At 43.5% G+C, this 23,951-nt stretch overlaps 1 protein-coding gene across 1 annotated transcript in view; it reads left to right on the forward strand.

Annotated features, from left to right (window-relative positions):
• The window catches only part of pde11a (phosphodiesterase 11A), a 189,825-nt gene that overhangs the window by 164,031 nt on the left and 1,843 nt on the right, over nt 1-23,951 (forward strand). Inside the window, exon 19 of the mRNA XM_033023867.1 lies at nt 18,426-18,509. Coding sequence (XP_032879758.1) covers nt 18,426-18,509 — 84 coding nt within the window. The remainder of the gene's footprint in view (nt 1-18,425; nt 18,510-23,951) is intronic.

Consider the following 23,951-nt stretch of genomic DNA (forward strand, 5'->3'; position numbering starts at 1 on the left):
CAATCATGGGTGATCTATCTTTCCCTCTCAATCCCATTCTCCTGCCTTCTCCCCATAGCCTCTGACACCCAAACAAATCAAGAATATATCAATTTCCGCCTTAAAAATATCAATTGCCATGTTCACAGCTTCCACGACCACAGCCAGGTGTGCGGAACTTCCAACATTTTACACTAGCTCGATTTAATCTCTCCTGCTGATTACATCCCAAAGGAATTGGAATACATTTGTCAAGTGAGCTTCACTTCCTACATGTAATATGATCCAAGTGTTCTATTGCATAGTTTAGTTTAGAGATACAGTATGGAAACAGGCTCTTTGGTCCTTCTGAGTCCACGACGACCATACATCACCCATTCACACTAGTTCTATCTTATACATTAGGGACATTTTATAGAAGCCAACTAACCTACCATCCTGCACACCTTTGGACTGTGAGAGGAAACCGGAGCACCCGGAGAAAACCCACAGAGTCACGGGGAGAACGTACAAACTCTGTACAGACAGCACCCGTGGTCACGATCAAACCTGGGTATCTGGCGCTGTGAGATGGCAGCTCTAACACTGTGCCACTGTGGCACCCCGAAATGCCAGTATCCAATTCAAGGCTACCCTGCAGAAATATGAAACATTACAACACTTGCCTTGAAGGGAGAAATACATTTACTAAAAAAAATCTTAAAGACAAAATTAAATAAAATCGTCAAAACGTGGCAGCCTCCGAAACAACTGTGAATGTTGTTCATGTTCCCTTGATCAATGAAACCACATTACATGGTTGGCATTTGGCCAAAAAGAGTATTTTTAGAATTCATTCAACTAATGGCCTCATTCTGAGGGAGTGCACCCACAGGGCTAAATGGGATACCGGTGGAATGGAATACAGAAATTACAAATCTCATAAAATTAATCTCGAACAAACATTAAACCCATATTTGCATTTCTGTATTATTTGAACATAGCAAAATGTCCCAAGGTATTTCACAGGAGTAATAACAAGAAACTGAAGATGCTAGTTTATGCCAAAGACAGACACAAAACACTGGAGTAACTCAATGGGTCAGGCAGCAAACCTGGAGAACATACATAGACACCGTTTCAGGTCATGACCCTTCTCCAGACAGTCTGAAGAAGGGTTCCAGCCTGAAATGTCGCCTATCCACATTTCACGAAAATTTGACCACACAAAATTTGGCACTGAGCTACAAAGAACTGTTAAACCAAATGACTATTGCATTCCCTCTCTCCCCTACCCCATCCTAGTTGTCCTACCAGTTCCACTGTTCGCATCCTTATATCACTTGGTTATCATTTCTTCCCCAGCCAACAATGGGCCTTTATGATCTCCACTCTTCCTTGGCCATCTGTTGCCAGCCCTGCTTTGTTCTGACCTTTTCTTACCTCCAGTTCCCTCCCCCGAAGAAGGATCCTGACCCGAAACGTCACCCATCCTTTTTCTCCAGAGATGCTGCCTGACCCTTTGAGTTACTCCAGCACTTTGTGTCTATCTTCAGTATAAATCAGCATCTAAAGTTCCTTTCTACACACTGGTGTTTCTGACGGATGACCTGAGTACCCACACAATGACGTTGACTAGTGTAGCTGGTCGTTTGCTCTGTGGGGAGGAAGCAATACACCATAATTCCTGCGCTAGAGGGAGAGGTTGGGTAAGCTGGGACATTATTCCTTGGAGCGCAGGAGGCTAAAGTGTGATCTTCAATGATTCAATGGTTCTTTATTATCACTTGTACTGAGGTACAGTGAAATTCTTTTTTTATATACAGTTCATCCTTCTAGAGGTGAGTAAAATCATGAGGGGGATAGATAGGGTGAATGCACAATATTTTACCCAGAGAGGAGGAATGGAGAACCAGATGAGATATGTTTAAGATGAGAGGAGAAAGATTTAATAGGAACCCTGTGGACAACTTTTTAAACAGTGGGTGCTGGGTTTATGGAAAGAGCTGCAATAGAAAGTACTTGAGTCAGGTACTATAACAACATTTAAAAGACATTTGGACAGGTATATGGATAGAAAAGGCATATGGGCCCAAATGCAGGTAAGTGGGGGGAGGCAGAGGCAGATTAAGGTGCAGAACTGTTGCTATTTGGACATTTGGGGTCTACTCAATGGGAATGTAGTTGATGACTTCTTCTTCTTGGATGTCCTGGGCTGTGCAGGGGGCTCTCATTCTGTTTCTCCATCTCTGCTGCTCAGTGTAACTAGAGCAAGCGTAACTCAGCACGGAAACAGGCCCTTTGTCCCAACTTGCCCATGCCAACCAAGTGACTTTATTGTCATGTGTCCCTGTATAGGACAATGAAATTCTTACTTTGCTTAAGCACACAGAATATAGTAGGCATTTACTACAAAACAGATAAATGTGTCCATGATGCCCCACCTACATTAGTCCCACCTGCCTGCGTTTGGCTCACATTCCTCTAAACCTTCCCTACTCAACTGGTGGCAAAAGATGTCTCATGACAACTGAAGATCATCACAAGCCTTGGCCCTCACTCTCAAAACAATCCATGCACAACAACACCAACAATTTACATTTACAAGAGTATCAATCCCAAGTATTCCCCTTGAGGTTGTCCAGCCAGAATAATTGTCAGCTCATTAGGACACAAAGTGCTGGAGTAACTGAGCTGATCAGGCACTCCACCACTTTGTGTCCTTTTGTTTATTAGCCAGTATCTGCACTTCTATATTTCTGCAATATTGTTAGCTCATATTTACATCAAACAAGTTTACTTCTGGTAAACAAATTATCTTTATCTTCTGCTGAATGAGAATTGGAACTACATTCTCCTGTTCCTGAAAAAAGACACTTAGTGCTGGAGTAACTCAGCGGGTCAGGCAGCATCTCTGGATTGGTGACGTTTCGGGTCGGCAACCTTCTTCAGACTGATTGTATTGGGGGGAGGTGGAGGAGGCGGGTGGAGAGAAAAGTGGAAGAGAGGTGGGGCAGGGCAAAGCGTGGGAAGTAATAGGTGAGGGGAGGGGGGGAGTGGTTGATTGGCAAATCATTAGACAAAGGCCAGAGATGAAAAAAACAGGTGTGAGACAGGGATTGAAGTGTTGCGAATTGTGAAGCTGGAGGAAGGAAAACAGGGGGAGGGAGGGAGAGGGGAGAAATATGTGCAAATCCAGGTGGCACACAGGGATGAGGGAGGGAGAAATGATGTGGGGATGATGTGGGGGGAAAGAAGAGGGTGAGAAAGGGTGTTGTTAGAGGTTATATCAAATTGGAGAATTCAATATTCATAGTTCCTAAATCTCCTGAAAATGTGCACCACACATTATCCAGTTCCCGTGTATTGGGACTTTTCCAGTTAGGATCAACTGCCTTGTATTAATCATCACCTCATAAATAACAAGCCGTCGTTCTCATGGGATCATTTGATTTCCAGTCGTGATTAGCTTGTCATAATTTTCCTTATATCATATGTGGTAAAAATTAATTAAACATTAGGATTAGTTCTGATTATGCAAGGAGAATTGCCTGTGACAATTTAATGAAAGGTGGAAAAAGTGAATATTGAAGATAACTATTGTGTGTCGATTGTGTATTCAACCCTATCAGCATCTCAAAGCTGCCTCATTTTCTGACTGCCACTTCACTGATGTTTTTGTGTTTATAGTGGAAACTATCTGTGAGCCAGTCGAGCTGAGTTGTCTATCATGATCTCCAAATTCATGATAGACACAAAAAGCTGGAGACCCGAAACGTCACCTATTCCTTCTCACCAGAGATGCCGTCTGACTCTAGCTTTTTGTGTCAATCTTTAGTTTAACTCAGCATCTGCAGTTCCTTCCTACACATCTCCAAATTCAAGTGTGTAGGAAGTTAGATGCTGGTTTACATTGAAGATAGACACAAGATGCTGGAGTAATTCAGTGGGACTGGCAGCACAAAGTCAAGCATGTTTGAAGTCTGCAACATATCAACAGCCTGTGGTTGAAACAATGATTCATAGTTAAACTCAAATAACCTTGGAAAAGCTTCCATAGGAATACAAACAGAGGCTGGATGCTGTGGGGAATTGAGTGATATTTGAGACCATCACACAGGCAACTGAATGGTTCTCTCATCAGCTAGAGTGTGGTCCTGATCTCTCATCCACCTCATTGGAAACCTTATCTTTAATCGGACTTTTCGCTGACCATCCCTTTTCCAAATGTACATTAGAACTTCTTCCAATAATTTCCCTCTCATGGATGCGAGGCTTAATGGCCCATAATTACCTGGCCCATCCCAGCTGTTCTTCTTAAATAAAGCAACAGCATTAGCTACCCGGCATCTTCAGGCACCACCCCTGTGGATAACGAAGATGCACAGATCTCCATCAGAGCCCCAGCTTTCTCCTTCCTGGTTTCCCAAAGCAATCTGGAATGGATACACAGGTGGAGAGGGTGGTCAAAAAGATCTTCGGCACATTAGCCTTCATCTGTCAGAGTATTCTAAAGAGATGGTGGTTAACTTTGGCAGGTCCAATCTCCCCCTTCAGCCGGTCAACGCTGCAGGGGCTGACATTGAGGTGGTGCAGACATATAAATACCTTGGAGTGCACCTTGATAACAAACTGGACTGGTCTGTCAACTCTGAGTCCCTCTACAAAAAAGGCCAGAGCAGACTCTTTTTCCTCAGAAGGCTCAAATCCTTCAATGTGTGTAATGATATGCTGCACATGTTTTACAACACTGTGGTTGCAAGTGTTATTTTCTACGCTGTTGTCTGCTGGGGCAACAGCATTAGTGCAAAAAACAACAAGAAGCTGGTCAAACTGGTTAAACGAGCTAGCTCAGTGCTGGAGGGGAGAGTAGACTCTGGGATGGATGTGCTTGAGAGGCGTATGAGGCACAAGGTGCAGGTCATCCTGAAAAACCCCGGGCATCCCCTCCATGTAATTCTGGAGAGTCAAAAGAGCACTCGGAACAACAACCGGCTCCTCTCCCTGCCCTGTAGAACGGAGCGGTTCAGGAGATCCTTCACCCCTGCAGCCATTAGATTTTATAATTCGGACCGCTAGGCTGTAGGGGGATACATTTTGCAATTTTTAATTTTTAACTGTTAATTATTGGTCTTTTTAAGTATTTATTGCTCTCAGGTAGTGTCCACATTGTATTCTATGTATTTTCTGTCTGCGTTCGTTTTGAATCTGTGGGTTTGTTGGTTGGGGGCTTCTGGACATCTGAATTTCCCTGAGGGGATCAATAAAGTATTTATTATTATTATTATTATTATTATTATTGAGTATAGAAGTTGGGAAGTCGTGTTGCAGTTGGATAAGACGTGGGTGAGGGCGCATTTAGAATATTATGTTCAGTTTTGGTCACGTTATAGGAAAGATGTTGTCAAGCTGGAAAGGGTGCTGGGAAGATTAACGAGGATGTTGCCAGGACGCCACGGCCTGAGATGTAGGACTTTATTCCTTGGAGCGCATGAGGATGAGGGCTGATCTTATAGTGTGTAAAAAATCATAATGGAATATATCGGGCCTTTTGGCACGGAGTCTTTTGCCCAGAGTAGGGGAATCGAGAATCAGAGGACATAGGTTTAAGGTGAGGGGGGAAAGATTTAATAGGAACCTGAGGGACCAGAGCACCAGGAAGAACCAGAGCACCCGGAGGAAATCCATATGGGTGCAGGGAGAACATGGAAATTTCACACAGACAGCACAGTTATGATCATTCCCGGGTCTCTGAAATTCTGGAAAGTTTCCTGATTTTTGTTTGTGAAGACAGACACAAAATATCGATTTAGTTTTACTGCCATTTCCTTAACCCCCAATATAGTTTCTCATGCCCTGTGTGGTCCTGACCGGCCACCACCGTCCCCCCCCCACCCCCCCCCCCACCCCCACCCCCCTCATATACCTCATTGGAGACCTTTCAACTATCTATAATTGGATTTTACTTCGGAGTCACGTGAGTGACTACGTGAAGAACCCGCTTCCAACGCATGCTTGTCATATCGCTACACGCATTGCATGAGTCAACAGGAGGGGGGAGGACATCCCCCAGTAACGGGAGAAGAAAAAAGGACCAGCAAAAGGCAGGTAAGGACTCTGCATTTTTATTCACAGCAAAATGGACAGAGTAAAAAGGAAGCGGTCTGCTAAAAAGCTGCCCGAGAAACGCGTTGTAAACGTGGATGAACGGCAGAGACAGCAGCCGTCGGCTCTAGAGGCCTCGGTAGAGGAATCAGCTGTGCCAGAAGTCATTCTGGCACCGACGAAACTTACTCCCCGGCCGGGAGGCAAAGTTCAAACTAAAACACACCATCTAGAAGAGCCCGACTTGGAGCAGCAGCGGGCGACCAGCCCGTATCAATATCGGACCAGGGCTGAACGGGTGCGGGAGACGGAACAAACCCGCTATGAGTGGCTGCATACGGAGCAGCCAGGAGAAACAGCTGACCGGGAACAGACGTGGACCGACAGTCAGGACCGGTGTGGCCAGCGGCGGGACGAGGAAAGCCCGCAAACCAGCACCCGTGAGTACCGGGGACGGGAACAGCTGGGATACAGAGTAGAGCAGCACACTGCTGAAAGGCTGCAGGAATGGGAGCAGCCAAAAATAGCAAGTGCAGCTCAACACAAAGACCGTCTAAAGGAGCTGCTGGAGGAGCTCCTTCACAGTGGCAGTCCCATGAATGTGGAGACTAGCCACAGTGGGCAGGCAAGCCCCATATGGGTACCCCGTGAGGAACCCCCTGAAATCTCGACCTCTTCGGAGGAGAGTGGGCAGGACCCTGATGGGCCAGACCCTGATCACACAGCTTCCCATGATCCTGAATCTGCAGAAAAACATACACTGCTGGACATGGTGGCTGATTACTACAAACCAAGTCAAACAGGGGCAGACTTGGATTCCAGGATGGCAGCCAGTATTAACTACATGTCTGGCCATCAACTCCAACAACAAATATTCACAGAGACACTGGCCAGACATCTGCCACCTGGTAACTGTGATGCATTATAAATCCCCAGTGTCAACCAATGCATTTGGAAGCATATGGGGAGGGACATCAGGAACCAGGACCTCAAAATCCAGAAAACCTTAAAGGGGCTTACGGCAGGGATCACAGCCTACACCCGCACCCTGGACAAAACAGAGCTAACTAAAGACCACCAAGACGCACTAGCTCTGTTTTGTAATGTACAATATGAGCTGAATAGCATGCAAAAGGCTGCTATTCAGCCGACACTGGATCCCAAATACACAACAATTTGCAAACAAAGAGCCGTTAAAACCTCAACCCTTTTGTTTGGGCAAGACTTGACCAAACAGGTCAAGAAACTGGACGAAGAAGCCAAGACATTGGGGCTCATCAAAGCCAGCATGAAGGCTTATTTTGGATCACGGTACCAGCCACATGTAAGACCGATAAGTGTGGCTCATATCAGTGGCACTGCCAGAAACCAATACAACCCACAGCAGCCTTTTTTAGGGTATGGCCAGGGACGGCCACCCTGGAAGATGCGGAAGCATCAACCTCCAGTACAACCTCGAACACAATCAATAAAAACAAAACCCCCTTTTTCAAAAAACCAAGAAAATAATACAACCACCAGTAACCATGGAGGTAGGTGGGTGTGGTTCTTTTGTAAAAAAGGGACCCACGACGGGGGGGTGGGAGGTTGCAATACGACAGTTATGAATGGTGTAAAATCACTACAGACTCGTATATTCTAAGCAGTATTCAGGGTTATCTGATAGAATTTACTCATTCCAATAACCCCCCAGTACAACATACACCAGAAAGGCATTTCGTCCTTATAAAAACCGAACAATCTAAAACCCACATGGAGCTACAACGATTGTATACAAAAGGTGTGATTGAGCATACTACTCATGAACAATTAAAATTTGTATCAAACATATTATTAAAAATAAAAAAGATGGGGGTTGCAGGATTATCATTGACCTTTCAACCCTAAACACATTCGTTCAATATGTTCATTTTAAGATGGATACCTTTATCACTGCTAAAGAATTAGTATCAGCTGGTTTCTATATGACAAGCATTGACTTAAAAGATGCATACTATACAGTACCCATCAGAGGGGAACACAGACGGTAGTTAAGTGTAAATTGATACCAGAAACTAATATGGATTATCTAGGATTCACCATTAACACGGTCAATATATTAGTAACTTTACCAATAGATAAAGCCGCAGCCCTACAGGAGGATTGCAGCGAGCTTCTTAAACACCAACAGACCCTCCATTAGATGGGTAGGCCGGATAATTGGGAAGATTGTGGCTACATTCCCGGCCACACATTTTGGGCCATTACATTATCAAAATTTGCAAAGAGCAAAAATTAGAGCACTCAAATTTAACAAAGGTCATTTTGATAGACCTATGGAGCTGCCTACGGAAGCTATAATTGAACTACAGTAGTGGGAACATAGCATTAGGTATTGCTCCAACCCCATCATTATGGACAACCCGTCTATGGTATTACAAAATGGTGTATCCAAAGAAACATTTGGATATCGGCAACATACCTACCAGGTAAGCTAAATTCAGTGGCAGACACCAGGTCACGCAAATTTAATGAAAACACGGAATGGATGTTAAATAAAAATGTATTTGCTGAAATTACAGCAAAATATGGTAGACCAGATATTGATATCTTTGCGTCCAGGTTGAATCACCAATTACCAAGGTATGTCTCCTGGAAACCAGACCCTGGGGCAGAAGCTACAGATGCTTTCTCACTGCATTGGGGGAAATGGCGTTTTTTTTTTAATGCTTTCCCTCCATTCTGCCTCATCAACCGGGTACTAAGGAAAATTCAACAATATTCGGCATCTGGGATTATCATAGTACCCGATTGGCCTACTCAACCGTGGTATTCGGTCATACAGGGGATGGTGTTAGAACCATGTTCCATTATTGGACATAGCCCAAATTTATTAATTCATCCAGTAACGGGGGGGGGGGCAGTCACCCATGCCATAATACTATGGATTTGTTGATTTGTAGAGTCTGAAAGACCCACTACACGGCATGGGGCTGTCAGACAGGACGATGAATCTCATCACATCCGCACAAAGACTGTCAACACGGAAGCAGTACCTCGGACACATCAAGAAATGAGGCATATACTGCTTTGACAACAACCTCGACCAAAGAGCCAAGAACATTCCGGCCGTATTGGAATTCTTAACAAACCTCCATTATGACAAACGATTGGGCTGCAGTGCCATCAATAGTGCCAGAAGTGCACTCTCCAATTACCTATCACAAGGAACGGAGCGGCACACGGTGGGAACGCACCCCCTGGTAACAAAACTTATGAGGGGCATATTCAATGCAAATCCCCCTAAAACCAGGTACTCCAAAATTTGGGATGTGGGTGTCGTTTTGAACATGCTGAGGAGCTGGTCGCCCATAACAGCCTTATCACTTCAGAAACTGACCATGAAGATGGTTATGCTCATGGCGTTAGTTTCTGCACAACGAGTCCAGTCATTAAGCAAACTGAGCCTGGACTCCTTGATCATCTCACCCGAGAAACTGGTGTTTGTCATACATGAGTTAATAAAACAAAACAGACCAGGCTCATCGGGTCAAGTGATTGAATTTATGGCATATCCATATGACAAACGTCTGTGTATAGCAAGACATATCCAATTATACATGGAATATACTAAGAGCATTCGAGGGCAGGAAATGGCTCTGTTAATTTCTTACAAGAAACCGCACAAAAGGGTCACGACCCAAACTATCTCAAGGTGGCTCAAATGTGTCCTAAAGATGGCAGGAATAGACACTAATGTTTTTAAATCTCATTCCACCAGGGCTGCAGCAACATCTGCAGCAAAAATGCTGGAGGTACCCACGGACCAAATCCTCAGAATAGCAGGATGGTCATCCGAAAGGACTTTACAAAGGTTTTATAATAAACCAGTTTTGGAGCCATCATCATTTTCGGAAAGCATTTTACGTTCAATATTATAATTTGCCCGAAGGGTTACCGGGCTATGATTTCAATTAATAAATTTATTTTCTCGTTATATCACACAAGTCTTTGTATAAGTGTGTCTAAAATTGCTAATGATACTCTCTCCCAATACCCAAGGCAGGTGTGAAGCATGGACTCGTTCCACGGCATGAGGTCAGAGAGCTTTGAAATCTTCACGTAGTCACTCACGTGACTCCGAAGTAAAATAGTAAGATTAAACGAGAACTTACCAGTTTGAAGTTTGATCTGTATTTTATGAGGAGGAACGTTGAGGGAATACGTGCCCTCCGCTCCCACCCTCCTATGATCATATCAAAACTGGTATCTCTTTGATAATCTTACTATGTTAGGTCATTATAGTTTCTGTGACCTCACACCGCTGCTTTGAAGAATGACACGCATGCGTTGGAAGCGGGTTCTTCACGTATTCCCTCAACGTTCCTCCTCATAAAATACAGATCAAACTTCAAACTGGTAAGTTCTCGTTTAATCTTACTATTTTACCTTGCACTTACGAGGTTGTTGCCAAGACTCGAGGGCCTGAGCTATAGGGAGTGGTTGAACAAGCTAGGACTTTATTCCTTGGAGTGCAGGAGGATGAGGGGATATCTTATAGAAGTGTTTCACAACATGAGAGGAATAGATAAGGTAAAGGCACAGTTTATCCAGAGTATGTGAATCAAGAACCAGTGGATATAGGTTTAAGGTGAGGGGGGAAGGGTTGATAGGAACCTGAGGGGTAACTTTTTTACACAAAGGGTGATAGGTGTATGGAACGAGCTGCCGGAGGAAGTAGTTGAGGCCAGGTACTAATCACAATGTTTAATAATCATTCGGCCAAATACATGGATAGGATAGGTTTAGAGGGATACAGGTCAAACGCAAGCAGGTGGGACTAGTGTAGACGGGGCATGTTGGTCAGCGTGGGCAAGTTGGGCCGAAGGGCCTGCTTCCGTGCTGTATGATTCTATGACTCTAAATGTTGTACCCTTTATCTATATCCGTGCACTGTGGACAGCTTAATTGTATATAGTCTTTTCTTTGACTAGAAAGCATGCAAACTAAAGCTTTTCACTCCCTCTGTACACACGACAACTATACTAAACTTATACCATCTTTAATTCTGTTTGATGGCCACAGCTACCCATTGTGTATTTTTGCCTTACAAAAGCAATTTATATATGACTTGCAAATTTTGTGATAGTTCCTGACTTGCTAGCTATTACTCTTTTATGGATAGCATGTTGTTTCCCAATGCACCATAGCTTCTCAGACCTCATGCATTTGTAATTTGCTTCATTTAGATTGAAGACCATGTAATCCTGTGTGTTTAAACTCTCTGGTTATCAGCATTCTTTCCGTGCTACAGACTACCACAGACTTGTTTTTTGTTATTCTCTTAATTACCAGCTTGAGGTAGAGCGAGCCAAACTTCAGTAGTTTCTTCTTTCTTTGAGTGCTAAGGTTCTGTGTTTAGTGTCATTCATCCATTTTCAGCAGCTGCTTTGAAGAATTTCTTCAAACCACCAAGTTCACCTTCTGGAAACATGTGTGGTTGTCGTGACTACCTTTGATGCCAGTTGCATATTGAGCGGTGGCTGTGAGTCAGGCTTGTCGAGCCAGCAAGGCCGGTATCGCAGCGACCCAGGAATATCAGAAATTGGGTATACATTGCGTTGCCAGTTTACAACGAACACAAAAAAAAGACACAATGTGCTGCAGTAACTCAGAAGTTCTGAAAAAACAAGCGCAGATATTCAATCTCTATCCATAACTAATATCCTCCATTCTGGGTAACATCCTGGTGAAGTCACAAGAAATTGCAGATGCTGGAATCTTGAGCAAAACACAATCAAGGACCAGTCTCTCTCCGGTCACTCCCTTTTCTCCCCTCTCCCATTGGGTAAGACGTGCAGAAATTTGAAAGCACATACCTCCAGATTCAGGAACAGTTTCGTCTTAGCTGTTATCAGGTAACTGATAACTCCTCATCAACTAGAGTCGGTCCTGACCTCCCACCCACCTCCTTGGAGGTCTCAGAACTATCCTTAATTGGGCTTGCTATATCATGCAGTGAATCTTGTACCCTTTATCTGTGCACTGTGGATGACTTGATTGTAATCATGTGTAACCTTTTCTTTGACTGGATAGCATGCAAACACACTTTTTCACTGTACCTCAGCACCCGTGACAATAATAAACTAAACTAAACTTATACTAAATTAAGCAAGAAAGTGCTGGAGGAACTCAGTGGGTCAGGCAGCATTTGTGGACAGAATGGACAGGTGACATTTTGGGTTGCAACCCTTCTTCAAGTCTGAGCAAGGGAGCCGATCCGAAAAGTTGTATCTCCACTACTTCCTCAGATCCTACCGGACCCACTGAGTTCCTCCAATCTTACTCAACACCCTGGTGAATTTTCTCAGCACTTACAGTGGTACAATCACTGCCTTCCTGTAATGTGGTGACCTGAACTACACACAATATTCCAGTGCAGTCTAACCAGTGTTCTGTATATTTACAACAGAAGGGCCCAACGTTTATATTCCATGCCCCTTGTGAAGGCACGCATGCCATTTGCCTTCTATGTTAGTTTATCGACCCATATTGCCACTTTCAGGGAACTATGGACATGAACGCCAAGCTCCCTCTGTTCATCTGCACTCCTCAGCACCCTACCATTTACTGTAGATGTAATCCATTATTTGACCTCCCAAAGTGCATCGGCTTACACTGTTTTAGAGATACAACGTGGAAACAGGCCCATAGGGCCACCAAGCCCGCAACGACCAGAGATCCCCGCACATCAACACTACCCTACACATACTAGGGCTCATTTTACCTCTACATCAAGCCAATGAACCTACAAACCTGTACGTGTTTGGAGTGTGGGAGGAAACTGAAGAACTCTGAGAAAATCCACGCAGGTCACGGGGAGAACGTACAAACTCCGTGCAGACAAGCACCCGTGGGTCAGGATCGAACCTGCGTCTCTGGCGCTGGAAGGCAGTAGCTCTACAGCTGTGCCACCGTGCCACCACTGGTCAGGATTAAATTCCATCCGTCAATACTCTGCCCAACTTTCCTACTGATCTAGATACCAATGTACCTTTGGAGAACCTTGCTCTCGATACACAACACTGCCAACTCTCACATAATCTGCAATCTTACTAATCATATCATCTACATGCTCAATATGTTAACAACTCATTAATATCGTTTAAAAAAACTTCCAGGCAAATGTTGCTTAAACTAATACTGAGGCGGTGGTATTGCACTTATTTTCTTATAATTGATGCCAGCACAATCCAGATAGAATCAACGGAACCTGTACAGAAGACAGCGAAATTTTAAACATGGGGTAGTTATGGGAAAAAACACTTACCTTAGTGCTTTTACATTTAATCTGTTAGGTTGGTTTAAGATTTAATTCACTAGACTGAGGTTTCTACACTCCATAGACTGTTATTTCAGCATTTATTTTTCGGTGTACAGTCACAGTAGGCACATTTTAAATGTTTTTGCAATATTAAAAATGTAATTTACTAAGAAACCGATGGGTGCACAGCAATGAAACTGAACGCTTCATTATAGATTTTTTGTCATTTTTTATTTATATTCACTCAGTCAGTGGACTAAACACATCAAAGTGATATTTTAATATTTGCATCTGTTCAGCTGAATTAATAAAACTTGGCCAGGTTACCAATCTTGGATGTATTCTTTTTTTTTAATTGAAGAATACTGTACATTATTATACTGCCCAATTGCATTGGCTTGTTGAAAATGTTACGCTCATGATTACTCATGAAATTTTATCAGAACACTTGCAAAATAAACAAGACAATTATGCCCCTTCTACCAACCTACATCCCCCACCCCACACCCTATACTCCACGCTACTTGGCTTTACAATCTGCAATGCTTCAAAACTCGTCTCACACCTACTGTTCTTATCTCTGGCCTTTATTCAAATCACCTGCCTGTCAACCTCCTCTCACCTGTGTCGACCTATTACCTGCCACTCCTGCCTCTCCCCTTTTCCAGCGTTCTCCTCCCCCACACAGTCTGAAGGAGGGTCACAACCCCAAACATCATCTATCCATGTTCTCCAGAGATGCTGCCTGACCTGCTGAGTTACTCCAGCACTTTGTGTCCTTTTGTGTATTAACCAGCATCTGCAGTTCTTTGCTCTACGAATGTTTTCAATGCAGTTTCCTGGTTCAATGCAGAAACTGCAGGAATGTCTGTATTGCCATCGGATGGCATTTTCATTTTAAACTCTGGCCATCACATCTGCTGATTCCTTGTTTAATATTTGGAAAACAGAGCAAAGGTATCCATCCTCCCATTCTGTCTTCCCACATCCCTCCATTCCCTGAGTAACCAAATGCCAATGATCTCCACGTGGCCCACTGTGGTCAGACCGCATTTACAGCATTGTGAGCCGTATCGGGGCCCCACACCTGAGGAAGGATGTATTGGCATTGGAGAAGGTCCAGAGGAGGCTTACGAAAATGATCCCAGGGATGTTTGGGTTAGTGTATGATGAGCATTTCACTGCTCTGGGCCTGCACTTGCTGGAGTTTAGAAGGAGGAGAGGGAACCGCATTGAAACTTACCGAATAATGAAAGGCATGGATAGAGTGGATGTGGAGAGGATGGTTCCAGAGAGTCTAGGATCAGAGGGCACAGCCTCAGGATAAAAGGACATTAAAGGCACTGAATGGAGATGAGGAGGAATTTCTTTAGCCAGAGCTGCGGTGCCTCTTTGGAATTAATTGCCACAGCCGTTTTGAAGGCCAAGTCATTGGATACTTGTAGAGCAGAATTTGATAGGTTTTTGTTTAGTAAGGGCGTCAAAGGTTGTGAGGAGAGGGTAGGAGAATGGGGGTGAGAGGGAGAAGTATATCAGCCATGATTGAATGTCAGAGCAGACTTGATTGGCTGAATGGCCTAATTCTGTTCCAATGTCTTATTGTCAAGATCTATCTAAATAATAATGAATTGGAGATCCTCAGACTATCTTTAACTGAACTTTACTGGACTTTATCTTGTTATTCCCTTTATCTGTACACTGTGGACGGCTCAATTGTAATCATGTATAATCTTTCCGCTGACTGGTTAGCATGCAACAAAATCTTTTTCACTGTTCCTCTGTACACGTGACAATAAACTAAAAAAAAGATTGATTAAGGATCCGCACTCGGGTATCTTTCTTTTAGTTTAGTTTAGTTTATAGATACAGCGCAGAACCAGCTCCTTCAGCCACCGACCCGCACTAATCAGCGATCCCTGTACACACTTCTTTCTTTCGTGCCCATCATCTATGTTTCAAATGTTCGGCCAGGCTCTTGCACCATGGACAGCTTTCTCGTTTGCCACCGCTAGATCTTCCAGGCAGCATTGTTCACCACGAAGTGGGCATCTTGGTAGGTGTGGCATGGATTGTACAGATGTTCCACATTCACATTCTGTGTCTGCCGCATCTGCATAGCCCCTGTTGCTGATATTGGTCTTGCATCGATCCATCCTTGTACGAAGCCCATCCCTGTACGACTTCCAGGTCATCCAGTCACACCTGTGACCAGGTGGTAGCTGTTCCTTGGTTGGGATTGGCATATTTACGTGCTGGTGATTTTCTTTTTGTTAGAAACAATTGTACAAAAAGAAAATGGTCGACATAACAGTTATACAATTTTCGTGCTGTTTCAGTTTTAACATTTTATGAACTAATAACTCGATAAGAAAAAAAGAAAAAGGAAAGAAAAGATTTAAAGAAAAGCGAGAAAAAAAAATCCCGGAACTAACAAAGGTGTAAAAGAAACGGAGATATATCCAACTACCCTTCCATACGCTCGCTCACCCGACCCTACCATCGGTTTTGAGTTTGTGTTCAACCATTATGTTGTTGAGGAAATTCAATAAAAGGAGACCATATTTTTGAAAATTGATCTGGTTTGTCAGTCAAGACCAACCTTATTTTTTCTAGATGTAGTGTCTCGGTCATTTCTGTGATCCACATCTTCACTGTGGGGACTGTTATCTTTTTCCAGAATTTAAGGATAAGTTTTTTTGCAGTTATTAAACCCTAGTCAAGGAAACGTCTTTGAAATATCGTTAAATTAGGGCAGCCCTCTGACATTCCTAATATTATTAGTTTTGGATCTGGCTCCAATTGAGTTTTAAGTGTTTTAGAGATAATATTGAATATTTCCGTCCAGAAGTTTTGTATGTTTATACAGGATACAAAAGTATGAGTTAGGGTGGCTTCTTGAAAGTGACATTTATCACAAAGAGGAGGGACAGTTGGGAAGATCTTATTCAATTTGGTCTTTGAATAGTATAACCTATGCAATACTTTAAATTGTATCAGGCAGTGCCTGGCATTTAAAGAACGTGATGGTGATTTTCACTGCGCTCCTTTTCCCACAAGGCTAGTCTGGTTGCTTGAGGAGACTGTGACAGTGGCTGGACTGTGTGAAGGAAGCTCTTCCTTGACTTCAGCCGTTTTGGGGCTGGGTGATGGGATTGACAGGAATGACGGGTGTCCCCAACTTGCCTACTACGTTCAGTAGTCCTACCGACAACTGAACTGCGGATTCCTGGTGGAGCAATACCAGCCAAGACCTGCAAGCTATCCACATCCGTTGGTTTTAGGCAGCCAGTGATGTATTTGCAGCTGTCATTAAGGGCGGCATCAACTTTCCTCGCATGAAATGATCTCTCCCAAACAGGACAAGCATACTCTGCAGCAGAGTAGCACAGTGCAAGAGCAGTTGACCGCAGTGTGGATGCATTTGTACCTCACAACGAGTTTGCCAGATTGCGTAGGAGGCTGTTCCTCATCCTCACTTTGCCCTTCACACTTTCGATGTGTTGCTTGACAGAGAGGGTTCAGTCCAGAGTGACCCCAAGGTAGACAGGGTGGTCACAATGTCTCAAATGGTCACCATTCCATGTTAAGGCCAGTTTCCTCCCAGCTTCACGATTACGAAGGTGGAACAGGCTAACTTGGGTCTTAGCAGGGTTTGCCTTCAGTTGGTTGTCCTTGTAGTAGTTTGTCAAGTTGTCTAAGGATGATGAGAGGGTAGCTGGTACCTCATCTATGTGAGTGCTCTGGGCTGCCATTCCAAGGTCGTCAGCATATATGAAGCTTCTCGTCCCTGGGAACACTGGCTGATCATTAGTGTACACATTGAACAGCACCGGAGCAAGGACGCTGCCCTGAGCTAGGCCATTCTTTTGTTTCCTCCATCTGCTGCATTTATCATTTAGCTCAATATAGAAGCATCTGTTTTCCAGTACCTGTTGAATCAGTTTGGTCAAGTGGAAGTCTTCTGTCATGCCATGGAGCTTGTTGAGGAGCAGCCGGTGGTTCACAGTGTCGTCGGCAGCTGTCAGATCAACAAAGACGATGCCAGTTGGTTCATTCCTCTCAAAACCATCCTCAATGTGCTGAGTTAGTTTGAGCACTTGGCTGGTGCACGATCTCCCAGGCTGGAAGCCAGCTTGCTCTGGTATAAGGTGTTGCTCTGTGATTGAGCCTAGCCTGTTCAAGATGGGGCGCTCAAAGAACTTGAAGAGGTGGCATAGTAGGGAGATCGGTCTGTAGCTTTTTGCTTCTTTAGGGTCTTTCCTGGCTTAAGGATAGCGATCACACGAGCATTCTGCCATATTTTAGGTAACTGGGAGAGAGTTAGACAATTGTTGAACAGCAATGATTAGGTCTCTTTTACCGAAGATACGCTGCCATATTTCTCATGTGGCCTTTCAATAACTAGCTTCATTCCAGAGATCTTAGGCCGATGCTGTTGCTGGCCTCTGTGGGTCTCTTGTAGACATAAGATATCACAGTCATTCTCGTTGCAGAGCTTTCCAATCAGTTGTTGTTTTGCAGATGCAAGCCCCTCTGTCTTCATCTGTCCTGAAAAGGACGCAGGCTTCCGGCGACAATCAGTGGGAGCCATCACTTGTTAAAACTTGGTAGGCTGGTGGTTGTAGCTTTGCAGGAGTTGGTACAATAGATATAATAGATGATGGTGGTAGCAGAATTAGCTCAGGCCACTTCCAGTTTCCAGCCCTGCGACGTGGACGCTTCTGCTATGGGGCCTGTACACATTAGTACTACCCTACACAATAGGGGCAATTTTGTTTTAACCGAAGCCAAATTAAACCACAAACCTGTACGTCTTTGGAATGTGGGAGGAAACCGGAGCACCTGGGGAAAACCCACGTAGTTATGGGGAGAACGTATAAGCTCCGTACAGACAGCACCTATAGTCAGGATCGAACCCAGGTCTCTGGCACTGGAAGGCAGTAACTCTACCGTTGTGCCACCGTGCTGCCGACGACGATCTGTTTAGTTAACTTTCGATGTATTTCTCTGACATACTAATTTCACCAGACTACCAGTAATTCTCAGTTATTGTTTCCAGGCCATCTTTGATCGAAACAGGAAAGATGAACTTCCAAGACTACAGCTGGAATGGATCGATGGGATCTGTGTCCCCCTTTACGAGGTAACATGTTGGATCTTCTCTGGCTCGCAAGTATATACACAAGCAGTAATGCATGGTGCACTGCCCATTCTTTAGTGGGGTCAATAGGCAACAATTTTCTTGCATGGGTAATTCACAGAATGCATAGTCAAGGGTCAGGAGTGTCTAAACGTCATGTGTACCGAAAGGGAACAACAAAATTCTTACGTGCAGCAGCATGACAGGTCTGTAAACACAGTATTCAATAGAGAACATAGTAACTAGACAAGAAATGGTAAATAGATAAATAAATAACAATATAGTGCAAAACAAAACAAAAGTCTGAAGTCCCCCGTGCATAATTAGAGCTTAGAATTTAGAGCGGTTATAGCAAAGATAGACTCAAATTGCTGGAGTAACTCAGCGGGTCAGGCAACATCTCTGGAAAAAAAGGATTGGTGACATTTCGGGTCGGGACCCTTCTTCAGACTGAAACGCCACCCACACCCTTTTCTCCAGAGATGCTACCTGATTCACTAGGTTACCTATCTTTATTCTCCAGAGATTCTGCCTGACTCGCTGAGTCACGCCAGCACTTGTATCTATCTTTAACGCTTTCACTTTATTGATACTTTAGACATAGTGAAATCTCCACTTTAGAAACTAATCATTTTTAAGTTGAAGTTCTGAGCACAATTAAATAAAAAAGAGATGATGGCGTTTATAGATATGATTTCATTTATTCATTGAAAAATTTCTCCTTACCACGCCAGTTGTATCTCTGTAAGAAGGGAGTTTGCCAAATGCTAGCCTTCAACTGCACAGTTCAGGAAGGGAACAATTGATCTTCCCACATGATATGTTTGGCTTGCAGCTAGCGAAGTAATTAGTTCTACGTACACTCCAATACGTTTGTGACAATCAGTTAATAAATGGTAGGACTTTGAGAGCAGTGCACTCTCTTGCTATTTCAATGCAGCGCTGACAAGTTGAACCATAACAGTCCAATTATTCATGTGAGCCAGGAGCACAGTACTAGGCAGCGAACACAGTTGACAAACTTACGACTCACGACTGTTATTATTGAACCAAACAGGGTTTGTACTTTGGACAATCTGTAGTGGAATTACTTTCCACTGTAGGCCATTTATTGTTCGTTCCATGTCTCTCAAGATGAACTGATACTGTCAGAAGATTCAATTTCACAGAGGAAGTTCAGACATTTTAGCTAATACGTTTTTCAAAGGAAGGAAGTATTAGCTTAAATGTCCGTGAATATGTCTTCGGGCTTCGAAATCTCACTTGAATATTTTGATAGCAGCATTCACATTTGGATGGAGTATTAGTCTGCAGGAAGATTAGAGACAGACTTTTCAACAGATATAATTAATTTGGGTGATTGTGCTACATAAAGCCTTAGTTTTTTAATAAATTCAATGACTGAGATTCCCCAGCCCACCAGGATAGAGGATTTCAAAGATTTCAAAGATTCACTACCCCCATGTGAAAAATAAATCTTCCCAGTTCACTCCTGAATAGCCTACCCCACAGTCTGAAAATACTATTTAAATATGACTATGTTCAGTCGTGCTGTTTCATTGATTTGTAAAGTGTCTGCCTTCCTACGAATCAAATAAGTCAGATATTTCACTCAGGATGATACTGAGACCAAAACATACAATCAAACTAATATTCCGCAGATTTTCTGGACTGTTCAATGTTATTTTATGAATATTTCCTTACACTTCTTATTCGCTTTTTAAAAAGATGTTACCCACGTTCTCCAGAGATGCTGCCCGATCCGCTGAGTTTCTCCAGCACTTTGTGTCTCTTTTGTGAACCAGCATCTGTAATTCCTTGTTTCTACAAAAAGGAAGGTTATCCAAGGTCTGAAGAAGGGTCTCGACCCGACACGTCACATATCCATGTTCTCCAGAGATGCTGCCTAACCTGTTGAGCTATATCCTAGAATCAGTTCAATCTGAAGACTTGCGTATGGCGTGCACAGCATAAAATTGTAGGTCAACTTGTTCTATTTGATCTATTTGTTTGTGCACGTCGGGTTGATTAGTCGAAACAGGGTGGACCACGTGAAGGTTGCAATCTCCCACCCCGACCTGAAGTAAACAGCTATTACGAAACTAACAATTCACTTGTACTTAATTACAGCAATATAGAGCTGCAACATAGAATTGGCCAGGTAGATATGTACTTTGAGAACGAATCCTTTCAGTTTGATTTAGAGATATTGCATGGAAACAGGCCCTTCTGCCCATCGAGTCCACGCCGACCATTCATAGTAGTTGTAAACCCGCACGTCTTTGGGATGTGGGAAAAAAAATGAAGCACCTGGGGGAAATCCACGCAGTTACAGAGAGAACGTGCAAACCATGCAGTCAGTACCCTGGTCTCTGCCACAGTGGGGCAGCAGTATTACTGTTGTGCCACTGTACTTCCTGTAAATTAATGTACAGTATGTCCTCCTCAGATTCAACTGCAAACATATCTTCATTCATATCCATGGCTGTACTTCTAAGTGTGAACAAAAGTGTATAGATTGCCACTATTTTTGATGGTATACTTTAAAAGACAACATCTTGATTGTATTTCCAGTTGAGTTTAATAGTTTTATGAAAAAAAACACACAACTGCATACATTCAGAGTCTTTCGCTATGCAGTAGATGTAGATTTTTGTTCATTTCATATTTCATTAAATCATTAAATCTAAATATGACTATGTATGTCTAAAAATGCTTGAGTAACTCAGTGGGACAGGCAGTATCTCTGGATAGATGGAATGGGTGATGTTTCGGGTCGAGGCCCTTCTTCAGTGAGAGTCGGGGAGAGGGAGCCTAGAGATATGGGTAAGGTGAGGAAAAGAAAGATCAGGACAAAGATCAAGGAAAATGTAGAATGGATCATTGTCAGCTGAGGGGCAGGTGACTACGAGGAATCACAGTGGGGGGGGGGGGGCAACGATAGAGGGTGTTGCGGAATTCTCATCAGAGAGAGGAAGATAACTTCTCTCCCGTCCCGCTGAGTTACTCTAGCATTTTGTGTCTTATCTTTAGTGTAAACCAGCATCTGCAGTTCCTTCCTACACATTTTGTCTGCTCCACTGTGAAATCTCCTCAAGGTATGCCTACTTTGCAGAAGTTCTCCTCCTACATCTTTGGGTTGTGAGAGGAAACCAAAGCACCTGTAGGAAACACATGTGGTCACAGAGAGAACGTGCAAACTCCACACAGACAGCACCCAAAATCAGTATCAAACCTCGGTCTCTGGCGCTGTGAGGCAGCAGCTCTACCAGCTGCACCACTGTGCCACCCTATAGTTACTCCAGCACCATGTGTCTATTTTTGTAATCCAGCATCTGCAGTTACTTGTGTCTAAGATAAATTGGAGTTGTAACATGTGCATTGTGGTGCAGGGGTTGGATCTGAATGTGAAACACACGATTGCTGTATCATCAGCTTAGAGCGATAGGTTTAATGAAGTTTCAACACTATTTGTCTGATCTGCAGCTGACTGAAATTGTCTTAACTTGCTCTGTCTTCAGCCAGCTGAACCAGCCAATGTTCATATTATCTACTTAATTATCCAAGTGTAGCGACCTTCTTCCAAGGTTGAGCAGGCTAGGTCTCTACAAAATCATGAGCAGAATAGATCGGGTAGATGCACATAGTCTCTTGCTCAGAGTAGGGGAATCGAGACCCAGAGGACGTATGTTTAAGTAGAGGGGGGAAAGATTTAATAGGAACCTAAGGGGTAACTTTTTAACGAAAAGGGTGGCGGGTGTATGGAAAGAGCTGCCGAAGAAGGTCGATGAGGCAGGTACTAGCGCGACGTTTAAGAAACATTTAGTCAGGTACATGGATAGGATATGTTTAGGATACGGGTCAAATGCAGGCAGGTGCGACATGTAGATGGAAGAAGGGTTTCGGCCCGAAACGTCGCCTATTTCCTTCGCTCCATAGATGCTGCTGCACCCGCTGAGTTTCCCCAGCAATTTTGTGTACCTTCGATATTCCAGCATCTGCAGTTCCCTTTTGAACACATGTAGATGGGACATGTTGGTTGGTGTGGACAAGTTAAGCCAAAGGGCCTGTTTCCACATTGTATGACTATGACTCTAAGCTGGTCTGTGTGGGAAGTTCTGGCTAATGTTGGAGACAGCCTTCTTCCCGTGGGTCATTTCTTGTAGAGAAAGCTCAATACTCCAGAGATCAATATAATAAGGGATAAGTGGGCCTTCTAAATCTTAAACAAAATACAAACTGTTTCTTAAAGCTGTGAAATTTTAGATGAATGAATGTGTCCCATATGATCAAGCTTTTCCCTTTGAGAATAGGGAAGATTCAAACAAGAGGACATGACTTCAGAATTAAGGGACAGAAGTTTAGGGGTAACATGAGGGGGAACTTCTTTACTCAGAGAGTGGTAGCGGTGTGGAATGAGCTTCCAGTGGAAGTGGTGGCGGCAGGTTCGTTGGTATCATTTAAGAATAAATTGGATAGGCATATGGATGAGAAGGGAATGGAGGGTTATGGTATGAGTGCAGGCAGGTGGGACTAAGGGAAAAAAATTGTTCGGCACGGACTTGTAGGGCCGAGATGGCCTGTTTCCGTGCTGTAATTGTTATATGGTTATATGGTTATAGTCTATGGAAGAGACAAACTGCACATGTTCGCAAAGGGAGCCATTGCAATGTTTGAAACATAAAGTGCTGGAGTAATTCAGCAGACCAGGCAATATCTGCAGAGGGAAAAGACAGATGACTTTTTAGGGTACTGAAACATCACCTATCCGTTCCCTCCACAGGTATTGGATTATTTCCCCTCCTGACAGGCTGAATTACCCCAGCACTTTGTGTTTTGCTCAAGATTCCAGCATCTGCACCTCCTTGTGTCTCCATTACAATGACGTTTTGTTTCAATGAAAGTGCAGGGAATGGAGGGTTATGGATCATGTACAGGCTGATAAGATCAGTTTAACTTGGCATCATTGTTAGGCACAAACATTGCAGGTAGAAAGGCCCATGCTTGTTCTCTCTTCTGTTCTCTCTTCTGTTCTAATGATACAAGGAATGAACTATCAATACTTACTGATAGAACATTAATTTTAACATTAATATTCAAAATAATGGGACTAATTTGGTGAGATTGGCAAATGTTAAGGAATGATATTGTGGTTGCGAGAGTTGACTTGGACACAGGAGTGGTGTGTGGTTTACGTTGCAATTTATTACAATCTAAATGTTACGGAGTGTGAAGGATTTTGCAAGATGTGAGTACCTCCTGTCGTATTACAAACTGTGAAGGAACATTTTGGGTGACTGTGTGTAAAATCATAATGAACACGAGCTGCAGCAGGCCATTCAGCCCTTCAAGTCTGCTGTTCCTTCACTACTAGCCAGGTCTTAATGATGTTCCCACACTCTTCCCCTTCCCTTTGATGTCTCTTGCTTCTAGAAAGTTATCATG

The sequence above is a fragment of the Amblyraja radiata genome, chromosome 7 (assembly GCF_010909765.2).
Source record: "Amblyraja radiata isolate CabotCenter1 chromosome 7, sAmbRad1.1.pri, whole genome shotgun sequence".
In the NCBI taxonomy this organism is placed as follows: Eukaryota; Metazoa; Chordata; class Chondrichthyes; order Rajiformes; family Rajidae; genus Amblyraja; species Amblyraja radiata.